Genomic DNA, 16,640 nt, shown 5'->3' on the forward strand with positions numbered 1-16,640 from the left:
ATGCATGCAAAAGACGACAAACTTAAACAAAATTCTAAGATAAATATTCTAATTTTCCATAGGAACTGCTATTATTAGCAGTTCTTAAAGTCCTTTATACTTCCATTCAAACAGACACATACTGGAGATTCTTCACCTAAAAATTACACTAATTGACTTGGCTTAGACCTCTTCATTCTACATATCAATACATCACACATCTAAAAATTTTCCCAATCCTAAAGGGACTTTAATAGAAACTGAACACACATACACTCTTAAAAAAGATAGAGACTCAACTTACTTATATATTAGAGAAAGAGCTCTTAATTCCAGCTGGCCAGCACTTTCCTAAACATAGTTTTTTAAAAAAACATTGCATAGTTAGAAAGTACAAGTTTTTGCAAGTTCATCAATTATTTTTTGGATGCAGAATTTGTAGAACAAACATAACTTGCTTTGAGACTTGGAGTACTCGTTAACATAAATTTAATCCAGGAAAAAAAAAGACCTAAAGACCTTAGCCATTAAGTAACAAAGACAGTTAATATGGGAGATTTAAAAGGCACAATAAAAATGGAATTAGTGTTAAGAATATGAAGTTAGCAGGATATTTAGTACATGTGTTTTAAGCCCAGAACTATGGACTTAATTTAATCACATAAAATTTTTAATTAAATGTGTGTTTATGGATTTTACTCCCACTTAAAAGAAAGATAACTACAAATCAGGAGAACTGTTTAATAAAAAATAATAATGACTTCCTAGTAACATTCATTACTATCCCCCTCCCCCTTAAAAATGAAAAGGCTTAGGCTTGTCCTGTTCCCAAGCAGCATGTACTCTTTCACTAATCTATGTAGGTAAAATTGTTAAACACATAATTGTCAAGATTCAACAGAAAAAAACAGTAAGTTGACTGCCAGCCTCTAAACTTTTGCCAGAACTATTTGATTCAACACAGCTGGCTACTTAGGAAAATAGATTGGCTCTAGCTAAAGCAACACAGCTGAATGATTACTTAGGTTCTTATTCCAAATACTTTGAAAAGATTAAACCCCCATATTTTATCTTACCTTGGGATCTCCCAACCGTTCCAGGTATTTCTCAAAAGATCCCTCCACATACTTCAAAAATAAAACAAACTTGACTTAACCAAATACACAGCATTACTAAAATCTGATTATATTCTGCAATGTTATCCTCCAATGGGTTTTTGTTCAGCTCAATAATTATGGTATTAAATTACTATTTTGCACAGCACCTCAAGAAGATTTGCACATACACAAAAGCTATGAGTGAAGAAAAGATGGACCATAAAAGTATTTTAGGAATTGGTCCTGGCTTACCCAAACACCAGCACATTTCCTCAAATGCTATGTACCTATGAGTTTATTTTAAAACGCCAACTTGACAACTTTCATAAATCAATCAAGCCCAACAATTATAAGTCCAATACTTTAAATTTTATAAAAGATGTGCATTTACAAAGTTAAACTGAGGAACTTTAAAGGAATTTCATTAGGTTCAAAAAAAAAGGCCAGGGCACAAGGAAACTATGGGGACGATAGAAATTTTCTACATTTTGATTGCTCTGGCAGCTGCATGACTGTTTATTATTGCCAAAACTAAAAATGCTAAACTTAAAATGGTGAATTTCATTGTTTATAAAATATACCTCAATAAAAATTAAGTTAATTAAACTCAGGGAATATATATCTAATTCCATGCATATCCGGTATAGCTAGAATTAAATATAACTAGAATTTTAAAAATCAATTTTTAATTTTTCTCAATCCCTTTTTAAAACAGCATTATTCAGGTATAACTCACATACAATAAACTACAAATATTTCTTTTCCGTATTTTTATTGTTGACACTATTACAGATGTCCTCATTTCCCCCCTTTTGCCCACCTCCCGCCTGCCCTCTGCCCCACTCCTCTCTGGCCAACACCTCACAGTTGTCTGTGCCTATGGGTTATGCATGTATGTTCTTTAGCTAATCCCCTCATGTTCTTTCATCCAGTCCTCCTCCCTCCTCCTCTCTGACAGCTCTCAGTCTGTTCCATGTATACAAAACATACAATAAACTGCACATATTTAAATGGCACAATCTAATAAGTTTTGACACATGTATGCACCCATGAAACCATGATAATCATGATGCAGAATATATTCATCATCCCCGGAAGTTTCCTTGTGCTCCTCTTTAATACCACTGACCCCTAAGCAATCACTGACCTGCTTTAATCACTACAGATTGGTTTGCATTTTCTTGTTTTATATAAAGGAAATCATACAGTATGTACTTTGGGGGGCCAGTCTGGTTTCTTCCACACAGTAAAATTATTCCAAGATTTATCCATGTAGTTTTAAAATTTTACACATGCACCTTTGTTACTCAAAATGTGGTCTACAAACAACAGCAATTACCACTTGGAAGTTTGTTAACAAGAGAGAAATCTTGGGCCCCAGCTCAAAACTACTAAATCAAAATCCGTATCTTAACAAGATATCCAGGTGATTTGTATGCACAAAAATACTTGAGATGCACTGCTTTACATCACGGTATTGCATTTGAAGTAATTCATGAACAATCTTTTTCCCAGGTGTGGTAAACACTTTAGGGTAATAAGCTTTAAAAGTCAAGAAGCCTTTACATAGTTTTAAAATTCAATGAAACCTGTGGAAAAAATTAAGAGTAAACCTCGAGAACAGCAGGCAAATATCCATAGTATACAGCTAGAAGAAAAAAGTACTGGGAGGGCTGGGGTATAATAAAAATATAACAGAAACAACAAAGGGCACACTTCCTATTACACCTTGATAAAAACAGTTTGTTAACAGGAATTCAAATACATCAACTTACAGAAAGATGCCTTCTAAAGTTGTTTTAACGTCAATCATTAGTGGCAGAACTCCCATTACCAGTTTGTTACATGGAAAAATGGATGTTTAGGACTAATTTGTTTACTTACAATTAAGCTTTACAAGATTTTTCAAGCATTGCAGAATTAAGCTAGAGAACAGAGGGGATTCCCATCTGTGCATATTTAAAAATGTTAACACAGCCAAACCTTTCTTGAACTATGATTAGTTGTTCAAGAAAATAGTGGTATAGATAATATAAAACAGAAGTCAAAGTGTAACTTTTCAGGGTTTGGGAGTTTTTTGGTATGTAGGGAATGAAAATAATGGGAGAATACAGGTTTTTTCTCAAATTTTAGGGTGCAAAACAATCTAATTCTGGAACGAGGTCCAGAAGTGTGCTAGCTAGAGGGAAATAAATTAGCAAAAAATTAAATATTTGCTACTGGGATTACATGATATAATTTTCATATGTAGGTGCTCAAAATTCATTTCCCCTCTACTACATGCTCTAATGACAACTCTCCTTTGGGTATGTATTCTACTTACAGACTCAAAAGTTTGTTGATTTTCTCTCATATATGAGACACACGCTTTTCTGATTTCCAAATGATGGACCTGGCTGCAAAACAACTAAAAAGAGAAAAACCAGCTTACTGTCAGCAGTCATTTAAAACAGAAGCTTATAAATTAACACTATGAAGTGGACATTTAAAGTCCCCCTCCCCTTCAGAACATATGAAGGAAATTGGAAAATTAAGTCCTGATATTATTAAAAATCTGTTCTTGTCACCTCTAGTGAGAATAGAGAGAAATGATTCTGTTAAGCTCCTCCTTTTCTACTCTTGATGGGCACAGCCTGCATTTTCCCTTAGGCAAATTTAGAGGAATCAGGGGCTGCTCATAAAGGACTGAGATAAATTTCAAATTTTTCTTTAACCCCATCATCGTATTTCTCTTACATTCCAAAGTAGTATTTAGAAAACAAAAGAGATAACAAAGGCACAGCAACACATTCGGACTAATCGGCAAAGGTATGCAACAAGCTAATAAGTAGCAGACAGACCTGGAGGTTTTTACTAGGAAAGAAAAAAGAATTTTGTTTTGTTTTGCTGGGCTATAGATCTTTTAGCTACAGTACCATGCCACATCTCAAACTCTGAAATCTCAGTATGGGAAGATACATTTGTTTTCCTTTTACCTGCTCCGAAATAGCCCGAAAGAGGCAAGAGGCATCCTTGGCAGTCAGTTTTCGAAATAGTCCTAAGCTGCCTAAATATTCATCCATTGTTGCCTCACTCGCAGACTTCTGGCCGCAGTACTTTTTCCATCCTTTATGCATTGTGCCCAGGGGGTGGGGGTGGAGGTGGGGAGGGAGAGAAACGAACACAAGTGTAGCCAGAAGGAAAAAGGAGGGTGCAGGTAGGAATGGGTAGTAGTGACAAGAGCTTGCTTATGCAGGTATCCTGAAAGCAGCCCAAAGTCTAGGTATGAGAAGGTAGTTGGAGTCAGCGTTGCAGAATCCTGGCACTTCTTGAGAACAGAAGCAAAGAGCTGGCTTGCCCAGGACAAGTTGAGATCCTGTGAAAAGAAAAGGAAGAACCAATGCTTCTAGGAATAGAGAACTCAAATTGAGAAAGACATAGGAGGGAGAAGGTACTTACAGAGGTACCTTATTGGGGAAGAGAGGAATTAACCCAATCAGCCCAAGCTTGAGAGAAGTATGCACAAGCAGCTGAGCTTTGGGACCAAGGGGAGGCTTACTTTGCAACTTAACTCAGGGCAACTGCTGCACGAGGCTGCAAAGCAACTGCAATAACACCCAGGTGTATATGATGCAGCCTGGCCTGCATTACACTACTGTAAGACCTCTAGCCATATTTTCAACTACAGTCTCTGCCCAAGTTCCCTGCTCCTTTCATGGTTTCACAGAGATAAGAGGAAAAAATCTGAACCTAATTTACGTAGTAACTTTTTGTAGTCAGAATTATCTTCTTAAAACATAGAAAGGTGGCACCCTTAATATACAGGCACAGAGGTCACAGTTCAAGGAAAGTAATGTGCCAAAGCAGTTACATGGATATTTCAGGTATGGGGTTTAAGTAATCTTCTCATTCAGTTCTCCTAGATAATAACCCTCTACTAAGATCACAGAAACTAAATCCATTAGTTATGGTAGGAAACAGTGATAGAATCCTTGACTAATGTCTCCAAAGTACTGTATAGCATTAATTAAAAGAAAATATGCAAAGAGTGTTTCTTAGACACTGAAGATAAAAAAAATTAAATTGAAGTATCATGAAAGGAATAACTTAGCCACAAACTTTATAATAGACTGCATTTAAAATCCTGTGGCACAGCACTAAAAGTGTTAGACATGAGAGGCGTCTTTCAATGTATTATTAGGACACTTTCCTGGAAAAAAAGCTACTCTGGATTATGAGAAAACCGAAGTGAAACATGACTATGCTTTGTAAGGTTCAAAGACAGGGGACTGGTCACCTGTAGTACTTGAGTCCATGATCAAGTGTCTCGTTTTTATTTAAATGCCTAAATCCAATCCCTTTTTTACTTTTTCTAAATGTTAAAAGGATAGATCAAAATCTGTGTTTGAAGAAGTTGAAAAATTCAGCTGCTCTGAAAATTGTTTTTCTTTTACCTATGGATTCAGTAGTAATCATGACTGTACCCTACAGAGGCAGCATGAATGACCAACTTCATAATTTAGGGATGAAATAAAGGCATGGTAAAATAAAGAATAAAATCTTGACTTCCTTTTTAACATGCCAGTCTGAAATTACCTTAACTAATTTCCCTTTTTAAAGAAACCATAACCATGCGGAACTTATTCCTTTTGTAAAAGTTCTGAAAGAGGAATCATCATCTTTCTTTAAGGCCACAAATACACTGAAAATTCTTCATGTTTATTGCTATTTAAACTAAAAATAAGGTATATAAAACTTCAATTAATCTATATATGTAAGTTTAAGGAAGGAAATAAAGGAAGAGAAAAATGGGAGAAATAAAAAAATAGGAGAACAGAGAGAAGAAAATGTTTCTGAATTTTCTTAAAGAAGAAAAATTAGAGCCAGGAAGACAAAAAGAGATAGAAGAAAGAGAAAGCAGCACAGAGAAAGCACACAAAAAGAGACCCACACAAATATGGTTAACTGATTTTTGACAAAAGGTTCAAGAGCAATTTAACAGAGAAAAGATAGTATTTTCATCAAATGGTGCTGGAACAATTGATATCCATATGCAAAAGAAAAAATTTGATCTTCAACCTGTACCTCACATTTTCACAATAATTAACTCAAAATAGATCAAAGACCTAAATGTAGAACGAAACTTCAAAGCTTTTGGAAGAAAGCATAATAGAAAATCTTCAATGCCTTGAGTTAGGCAAACAGTTTTTAGATGTAAGAAAAAAAATTGAAATTTATCAAAATTAAAACTTTTGCTCTTCAAATGATACTGTTAGGAGAATGATAATACAAGCCAGACTGGGAGAAAATATTTGTATATCACATATGTAACAAAAAACTTTTTACTGAAATATATAATGAACTTAAAAGTCAACAAAAAGAAAACAACACATTTAAAAATGAGCAAAGGATTATCTACACATTTCACAGAAGATAAAATGGTTAATAAGCACACAAAAAGATGTTCAAGCACTATACAGCTGTACACATGAAACTAATAAAAATACTGAGCGTCAAAAAATTTTAAAAAGATGTTCAACACTAATAGTCATTAGAAAAATGAAAATTCAAACCACAATGAGACATCATTACACACCTACTAGGATCGTTATTAAATAGTCAATAACAAGTTTTAGCAAAAAATGTGAAAACAAACCTAAGAAAAAGAAGCCAGGTGCAAAAAGAGTATTCTTCATTATTTCATTTATATGAAATACAAAGAGGCAAATCTATAGAGGTAGAAAAAGGATCTGTGGTTGCCAGGGGTTGGAGTGGGAATAGGTATTAACCATAAACAGGCACAGGACGTCTTTTTTAGTGATAAAAATAGTCTAAAACTGATCTGTGATGATGTCTGAAAAATATCTATATAGTCATTAAAAATTACTGAATCATACATTTAAAACTGGTGATTTTTAATCAGCTTATAATTCATTCAAAATGAATAATTCAATGGTTTTAATAAATTAACAGAGTTATGGATTCATCACAACTATCAATTTTAGAACATTCTCATTACCCCAAAATGAAACCCCATACTGCATAACAACCGACTTCTAATCTCCCTACACACAGCAACTCAAGACAACCACTTTCTGTCTCTATATTATTTGCCTATTCTGAACATTCCAAATAAATTAAATGTGCAATATATGGTCCTGTGTAACAGGATTCTTTCACTTAGCATGAGGTTTTCAAGATTCAGCCATGTTGTAGCATGTATCAATCCATACTTCAATTCTTTGTATAAACTATATTTTACTTACCTATGCTTCAGTTAATGAACATTTGGATTGTTTCCACTTTGGGGCTATTATGACTAATCTGTTATAAACATTCACATGCAGGTTTTTCTCTGGACAGGTTTCTATTCTATTAGGTTAATACCCAGGAATGCAGCTGCTGGATCATATGATAAATGTGTTTAACTGTTTGAGGCACTGTCAGACTATTTTTCACAGCAGCTGCACCACTTTACATTCTCATCAGTAGTGTTTGAGTGTTCCCATTTCTCCATATCCTATCAACATTTGCTGTCCATCTCTTGATGATAGCCATCCTGATGGTTGTGAAGCGGTATCTCACTGTGGCTTTGTTTTGCCATTTCCTTGATGGCAAATAATGTTGAGCATCTTTTTCATGGGCCTATTGGCCATTTGTATATGTTTTCTGGAATACCATCACATACATCTTACAATAACTAAAATAACTTTTTTAAACTGACAATAGTAAGTTGTTGACAAAGATGCAGAGCAACTAGAATTCTCGTATGTTGCTGGTAGGAATATAAAATAGTACAGCCACTCTGGGAAAATAGTTTGGCACTAGTTTCTTATAAAGTTAAACACAGAATTACCATATGACACAGCAACCCTCTTTTTGGATATCTCTCCAAGAGAAATAAAAACTTAAGTTCATACAAAAACTTGTATATGAATGTAACAACTTTTCTCATAATCATGGTTCACCTAAAACTGGAAACAACTTAAACATCCTTCAACTAGTGAATGGACAAAGTGAGGTATATCCATTTAATAAAATACTCCTCAGCAATAAAAAAAAGCAGCACTGATACACAAAGAATATATATGAACCTCAGACTTCGGGCAAGATGGAGGCATAGGTGGACGCACCATACCTCCACGTACAACCAAGATTAGAACAACAACAATTTAGAGGAAGAATAACACCCAGAACTGATAGAGAATTTATCTGAATGGAAGTCGGACAGCCAATAAGTTGAAGTAGACCCGTTCACCCAGACCGGTAGGGGCCGAGAGGAGCAGCCAGGCCCGGCGCCCAGCGCGCAGAGAACAGGGAGAGCCAGGCGCATAAGGCAACCGGGAGCGCGTAAGGCATCTGGGGTGCGCAAGATTGCAGCAGGTGGACCCTGAGTACACGAGCGGCAGCTGTAGGACCGAGTGAGGCGGCGATTGTGGACCAGGGCAGAGCGCACAACCTAGGATTCCAGAGAAGGGACTGAGGTCCCAGGAGAACGGAGCTACTGCCATTGTTCCCTCCCGCCCCCACATACAACGTCACAATCGAGTGACTGGAGTGCCCAGCCCCGGTGAACACCTAAGGCTCCGCCCCTCACTGTAACAGGAGCGACCAGGCTAAAAAAAAAAAAAAAAAAAAAGAGAGAGAGAGAGAGAGAGAGAGAGAATGTCTCCAACAGAAGAACAGATCAATGCCCCAGGACTCATTCTTTTGAGCAACCTAGAGAGATAGCCAATCTATCAGATGCACAGTTCAAAACACTGGTGATCAGGAAGCTCACAGAATTGGTTGATTCTGGGCGCAAATTAGATGAAAAAATGCAGGTTACCATAAAAGAGATGGAGGAAGATACATGGAGAACCAATAGTGATGGGAAGGAAACTGGGACTCAAAGCAATAGAGTGGACCAGAAGGAAGAAAAAACCAACCAAGCGGGAAAGAATGAAGAAATAAGAATTCAAAAAAACAAGGAAAAGCTTAGGAACCTCCAGGAAATCTTTAGACGTTCCAACATCCGAATTATAGGGGTACCAGAAGGAGAAGAGGAAAAACAGATTGAACACGTATTTGAACAAATAATAAAGGAAAACTTCCCCATTCTGGCAAAGGAAATAGACTTCCAGGAAATCCAGGAGGCTCAGAGAGTCCCAAAGAGGTTGGACCCAAGAAGAAACACACCAAGGCACATCATAATTACATTAGCCAAGGTAAAAATGAAGGAGAGAATCCTAGAGGCAGCAAGAGATAAGGAGACAGTAACCTACAAAGGGGTTCCCATCAGACTGTCAGCTGATTTCTCAAAAGAGACCTTACAGGCAAGAAGGGGCCGGAAAGAAATATTCCAAGTCATGAAAGACGAGGACCTATATCCCAGATTACTCTATCCAGCAAAGCTTTCATTTAGAATGGAAGGACAGATAAAGTGCTTCTCAGATAAGGTCAACTTAAAGGAGTTCATCATCACCAAGCCCTTATTTTATGAAATGTTAAAGGGACTTATCTAAGAAAAGAAAATAAAGAAAAAACATGTATAGTAAAAGGACAGCAAACTCACAATTATTAACAACCACACCTAAAGCAAAACCAAAAGAAACTAAGCAAACAACTAGAACAGGAAGAGAACCACAGAAATGGAGATCACATGGAGGGTTAGCAACAGGGGAGTGGGAGGAGGAGAGAGGGGAAAAGAAGGGAGAATAAGTAGCATAGATTGTAGGTCGAAAATAATAGGGGGAGGGTAAGAATAGTATGGGAAATGTAGAAGCTAAAGAACTTACAAGTATGACACATGGACATGACTAAAGGGGGGGATATGGGTGGGAGAGTGTGTACAAGGTGGAGGGGAGTGAAGGAAGAGGGGAAAATGGGACAACTGTAATAGCATAATCAATAAAATATATTAAAAAAAGAATATATATGAACCTCAAATGCATTGTTACCATATTTTTGGACTATAAGACACGGGTTTTTTTTTTTTTGTTTTTACCACATTTTGCTTCAACAATTTTTTTTTCCTATTTTCCTCCTCTAAAACCTAGGTGTGTCTATTTTTGAGACCATTAAGACAAACGTAGGTTTTAGAGGAGGAAAATAGGAAAAAAAAAATTTGAAGCAAAGAATGTGGTAAAAAAGTGCATCTAGTGTCGCAGGTTCGATTCCCAGTCAGGACACATGCCTGGGTTGCAGGCCATGGCCCCCAGCAACCGCACATTGATGTCTCTCTCTCTCTCTCTTTCTCCATCCCTTCCCTCGCTAAAAAAAAATAAATAAACAGAATCTTAAAAAAAAAAAAAAAAGTGCATCTTACACTCCGGAAAATATGGGTAAGTGAAAGACGACACATTCAAAGCCTAACTGCTGCATGACTGTATTTATATGACATACTGGAAAGGCAAAACTGTAAGAAGGGAAAACACATCAGCTTCTATCAGTAGGTAGGGTCACAGAAAAGGGCTGACTACAAAATGGCAACAAGGGATGTATGGGGGTGTGTGTCAGAAGTGTTGACTGTGGTAGTGGTTACATGATTAGGCATTTGTTGAAACTTATAGAACTGTACAAGAAAAAAATCCTAATTTTGCTGTACTTAAATTTTAAAATAAATATAATAAGAAGCAGTAGAAGGAATAAAATTTAGAGTTGAGGAGCTCACAAAACAAACATGATTGGAGAGAAAAAACAAGCAAATTAGAGTATCATCCAGGGAAGCAGACATCTAACCAACAGGAGGCCCCAAAAGAAATGAAGTAGAGGGGAAGGAATGACGATGGTGCTATTAAGGAAAATTCCAGCACTGCAGGATATGAATATCTATATTTAGGTTGAAAGTGCCCATGAAGTAGACAAAACAATGAAATAAAAATAGATGACCAGCAATGCACGGAACATTTCTGAAGTCAGGGGATAAAGATTCTAAAAGCTTTCATAGAGGAAAAAACATGTCATATACAGAAGATCAGACATATACATAGCAATAAACTTCTCAATAGAACAATTAATAGAAGCTAGAAAACAATGAAGTTCAATATTTGAGGAGAAAGTATTTCCAACCTTGAATTCTCTATCATGCTGATATAGAATATCATATCTGATTCTATATAATCAGATGGGAAAGCAAAAGGTGTTTTCAAGCATTGAAGATAAAAATAATTTACTGAATTTTCTCAGAAAGCTACTGGAGAATATTTGAAACCAAAATAAAAAAGTTAAACCACAAAAAAAGGCAGGAGGTCACACAGAATCCTAGAAACGGAAGATCCAACACAAGAGAAGCAAAGGAATGTATGGGAAAAGGATGAAGGGAAAATCCCAGGACATTTAGGAGGACTAAATAGAGAACCACCAGTTCAGGTAAAAGGACAAAGAACTCCAGTGCAGACATTTAAAAAAAAACTTTTATAAATAAATAATGCAGATTGTAGATAACCTAATGTGTTTAATCATACTAGGAAAGACAGGCATCTCTGTTGGAGAACCTAAGAATGTTTCTACAGAAAACTGAGCAAATAAAAAAAATAAAAATAAGGAAAAAGTTTTATAAGAAATGTAATCGATGAACACATACTACATGGCTCAGGTGTGATAAAAATTGTACTTAACTAATTGTAATAATGTCAACACTGAAAAAATTTCAAGGAACTGATAAAACTATATTTGTTTTTGTTTTTAAGATTTGTATATTGTCTATAGGCTTCCTAATGTGGAAGAAAGGGAGAGAGATAAAGCCTCTGTTCCCCAGTAGGAAGTCTATAGATGATATTTAAAATTAAAAAAACAAAAACAAGCTTGAATATATTAGTTATAAAACATCCAAGATAGTATAATATGGTCACCTATAGGAAGCAGTATCAGAGATGGAGAGGAGTGGGACATAAAACTGTTTTCTTGTTTTATGTCTTGTAGAACTAATTAATATTTTATATTATTTTCATGTATTAGCTTGAGAAATAATAAAAATTAAATTTAAAAATTATTCAGTATGTGAACAAGAAACAGAATAGGAAAAAAAAAACAAAAAAAATCAGTATGTAGAATTTCACAACTACAGAGGATCTCAGATTTTACAAATGAAAAAATCAGGTTTCAAATAATTTTAAGACTTGTCCAAGGTTTCACATCCATTCAGTAGTAGTACTAGGACTATATATTGTTGCACAATTGTTATAAAGATGGATTGTATACCAAGTAAAAGATATGAACAAAGGCTCAGAGGTGGTTAAGCACATGTTATATTCCCCAAATTAGTACAATAGGACTCTATTTAATAGAAATATCTACTGCACTTGGAATCCCAGTTGGCTGACTATTCTCCCACAGCAAACTACTCCAATCCTATAAACTTCTACAACAGTGGTTCTCAAATAAAGGGCTTCATAAAACACAGATGGTCCCCACCCTGAGAGATTCTGTCAGGGTTGAGTCTTGAGAATTTACATTTCTAACAAGTTCTCAAGTGTCACTGGTGCTGCTGGTCCAGGACCACACTTTGAGAACCAGTGCTTTAGAACAATGTGTTCCAAAAGTTACTAATAAGTATTCCTAAAAGAGTTTCAAGGCCAAAATTTCAGGAACACTGCATATTATAATCCTATCTTTGAGGTCCACAATGCCCATTAGCAATATCAAAGGATCTAAAGCACAGGGGGGCAAACACAAGGCCCTCGGGCAGAATCTGGCCCTCCACCTTGTCTTATCTGGTCCAGCACCTTGTTTTACCCGGCAGCAGCGCTGAGCTTCATACCCCTACTTAAGGAGTAGTTACATTTATACATTCCTGAAATTACATTTGGCCCTTTGAAGGCAACCACGAGGCTAATGTGGCCCCCAGTGAAAATGAGTTTGACACCCTTGATCTAAATAATGCTAAATTTACTTGCTTAACTTTGACCTGGCCTTTCCCATGGTCAAACAAGGTTTGGGAAAGGCCAGGTCAAAGTTAAGTAACTCATACCATTCATATCACTAACGGTATTCAATGCACTATAGATGCTTTTAAATTGTTTCAAATTTTGAGAAATGTTGCTCTAGAAATTTTTCTGTGACCTTATACCTAAAGTTTTGGGATAATTACATAAGAAAGACATTGCATATCAAGTGTGCAATAAGTGCTTAATTAAGTATTGACTAATGTTAGCTGCTAAATAAAGCTGGTTAACTAGGAAATTATTCTTTGGTCAAAAAAATAGAGATAAGAATCACAGCAATTTCACCTAAATTCTATTGGAAATCAAAACAAAGTTCAACTGTAACTCCCCAGAAAAAATTTCCCCCAACCCTGCTGAAGTGCCTCTCTTCAACATCTGAAAATAATGGGAAGGAGATGATTGCCTTAAACACTTTTTAGGTACTATACTCTAGATACCAATTAAAATAAAACAAATTGAGGAAAACAAAAATAACTTTAAATAATTTATATTATTTGAACTGGCAGGAAACTGATGTGTTTTAATTTTATTACTACTTTTTATATTGTAGTTTAATCTGAAAATGTGATTTGTTGTTTTAACTACTAGAATTGGCTATTCTTTCAATGATCAAATGGGGGGAATTCCTTGTAGTAACAACATATGAATATAATGTTAATAATTCTAAGATAATTATAAGATATTCCTAATTTCATATTAGAAATACATATAGATAATTCTTATATAACTCTATTATTTTAATTCTAAAATAACACTCCATGTTTTGACCAATTAAATGAAGTATATGTATGCCTGGATTTTTTAAGCATACATTATCTGTAACATATGAGGTATAGTTGTAAATATATACATGACATATGCTTTCAGTTCATTTTAGAGTCTGAGAGGCTATATGATACCATAAAAATATTATGATAATCTCTCAGGGTCAGTTTCCTCATCTGCAAAATGAAGGAGACAGGCTGCATGATCTCTAAACTCTGTTTAAGGTCTAAGGAACTGGGATTCTCTTATTCAGTGATGAGGGACAGATTTGCCCTCCCTTCAGTTTTGTGATCAAGATTAACCATAAAAATAGCTTTTAGGGGATTAACCTATTATTCCGGCAAATTGTGGGGTTGACTAACTCACACAAAAAATGAATAATAAATCTTATCTTACCAAATGAAATATACAGAACTAGATCTTTAGATGAAAATATTTGTAACTATGTGTGCTGACGAATGTCAACTAAACTTACTGTGGTAATTATTTGGCAATATATGCACATACCAAATTATGTTGTACACCTTAAACTTATACATGGTTACATGTCAACCCTATTTAAATAAAACTGGGAAAATAAAGAAAATACATGTATATAACATGTAACAGTACCTGCTAAAAAAGGTAATTCATATTAAGAATACTTAATACTAAATCATTTATTTCAATTATTGTTAGCATTAAATAACTGGAGGACAACTGGGGGAAATAGCTCCTCAACTCCATAGAATGATCTTTAAAGGTCTTTCATTACTTAAAAACATAATGGTAACCTATTTAAAAAACATTTTTAACAGCATCCTAGAATTAGAACCTGTCACTTCTTTTCATGGTGGACATTTAAACACAATTAGCGGCTTTTTTCCAGATGGCAGAGGAGTGAATGGAACTCACACTAACCTCCTCCCAGGGCCAATATGGAATTAACAACTGAATCGTGGAGAACTCACCCGGAACAAACAACTGAGCAATAGCCAGAGAGAAGTCATAACACTTCGGACCACAGAAGAACCAGCTTCTACACAACTTGTCTGGTAGGGAATGCAGCAGACTCCAGATGGCTGGCTGTATGCCCACAGGTGGCAGTGCCGGAGGGATAATTAAGTGGCCAGTTGGATCCCCTTGAGAAGAATGGGGTCTAAACCCTAAGTGGGGATCCCCAGCCTAGAGCACCAGAGCCCAAAAAATACACATAACAACCAGCAGCAAAAAGCAACAGGGCTGCAGAGACAGCTGGTGACTCAAGACCTGTTGTTTAAAGGGACAACACACAAATTTTCATTTGAGCCACTTACCCTGGACTCGGGCAAAGGCAGGGGTAGAGTGTGTTGCTGACAACAGTGAGAGACATGACTGAATCCTGGGGAAAAGAACTGAAAGAGTAGACACCAGGATCCTGGTGATGAGTCATCTCCCAGACAGCAGCAGTCATCCTGCTCAGGTAGACCTCTCCCCTCCCAACAGCAGCAGCCTGAGGGGAAACAATAGCCCCCACCCCAGGAGGAATTCCACTCAGCCCTACCGTGCTTAAACCTCACCACTGAGTGCACAGTAGCCAGATTAACAATTGAAGGAGACAGCCAGTGAGAGCAGATCACTGGAAATATCAAACAGGCTGCCTAAGGTAAGACAGGGTCAATATCTGACATCACCAGGGGCAGATCAGAAACAGCGGAAAATTCAAGAGGCTCCCTGAGACCAAAGCCACTGTGGTCTTCTTCCTGATTTGTGACATTTTCTTTCCTGAATATCTTTTTAACATTCATTTCTTGTCTAACAAGTTTGTACATTTTAAGTCAATAACTTTTTTACTATTGTATATTTCAATTTACATATTTTGCTCCTCCATCCTCTTAGCTCATTTTCCCTTCCCCTTTCCTTGCATTCTCATTTCAAATTTGGTTTTCTCCCAAGCTACAACTTCTTTTCATTCAGCACTCTTACTATTTCTCCCACATCCAGACACACAAAACCAATTTTCTTCTCAAGGGTCATTTCACATCCTTTGACCCTGCTCTTAAAATACCCATGTTCTCCCTCCACCTTTAATAATCTTTGCTAGTTGGTTGTGGGTAAGGTAGTTGTTGCATTGTTTTTTTTACTTTTGCCTCTACATCTTCACTAATTCTGTATTTCACATATCAGATTTTACTGGTCTCCTCTATTACTCTTTTTTGTCTCAATTTTGCTGCCTTACCTTTTTTTCTTTTTTGTCTTTCTTCTATTTCTCTTTCTTCCGGCCCTTTATTTTTCTCTGTTCTTTTTTTTTTTTCTTTTTCCATACATACCAAATTTTAATTTTCCCTCTTTTAGCCTGGTTTTCGTTCCTCGCTCTTAATATTTCTCTTCCCTCTATCATTTCAAAACCTCTTTCCATTCCTCTAAACATCTCATACACTTTTCTTTCTTTGTTCCCTCTTATTCCAATACCACCTACATTAATTTTAGTTCATTTCTTGTTAATACCACTGTGGTGGATCTTCCTCTCCAATTAGGCTCCTATATTTTTATCAATTATTTACTATTTTCCTTCCTTTTCCTCTCTCTCCCACTTCATTTTATATTATTTTAATTTCTCTTTAAACCTAAGACTATACACTTCCCTTCTCATACCCAATTCCACATTCTTCATTCCCTATTTTATTCATGAGGTAAATTTTACCTTCTCTCTTTCCATTGCTCCAACTCCCAACTCTTATTAGTGCTACTCCCTCTACCCTCTCAAAAACATTTTTTTCTCAGTAGGTCATCTCATATCCATTCTCTTTTCTTATAATAGTCTTAACCTTGCTACACCCTTACTAATACTAGTTCATTTGCTGTTGATGGTGGGATTGTGGGAGGGAGTTATATTTATGGGTGTGAGTTTGTTTCCTGGGCTTTTTCATTTTCTTCT

At 36.0% G+C, this 16,640-nt stretch overlaps 1 protein-coding gene across 1 annotated transcript in view; it reads right to left on the minus strand.

Moving 5' to 3' along the window:
* The window catches only part of ALG13 (ALG13 UDP-N-acetylglucosaminyltransferase subunit), a 99,016-nt gene that overhangs the window by 59,870 nt on the left and 22,506 nt on the right, over positions 1–16,640 (minus strand). Inside the window, 7 exon segments of the mRNA XM_045817449.1 lie at positions 284–330; positions 1,056–1,106; positions 3,400–3,483; positions 4,052–4,204; positions 4,206–4,277; positions 4,279–4,400; positions 4,403–4,431. Of these exon segments, the coding sequence (XP_045673405.1) occupies positions 284–330; positions 1,056–1,106; positions 3,400–3,483; positions 4,052–4,204; positions 4,206–4,277; positions 4,279–4,400; positions 4,403–4,431 (558 nt within the window).

This window comes from Phyllostomus hastatus, unplaced genomic scaffold (assembly GCF_019186645.2).
Source record: "Phyllostomus hastatus isolate PE091 unplaced genomic scaffold, TTU_PhHast_1.1 phas_scaffold_28, whole genome shotgun sequence".
Taxonomy (NCBI): Eukaryota; Metazoa; Chordata; class Mammalia; order Chiroptera; family Phyllostomidae; genus Phyllostomus; species Phyllostomus hastatus.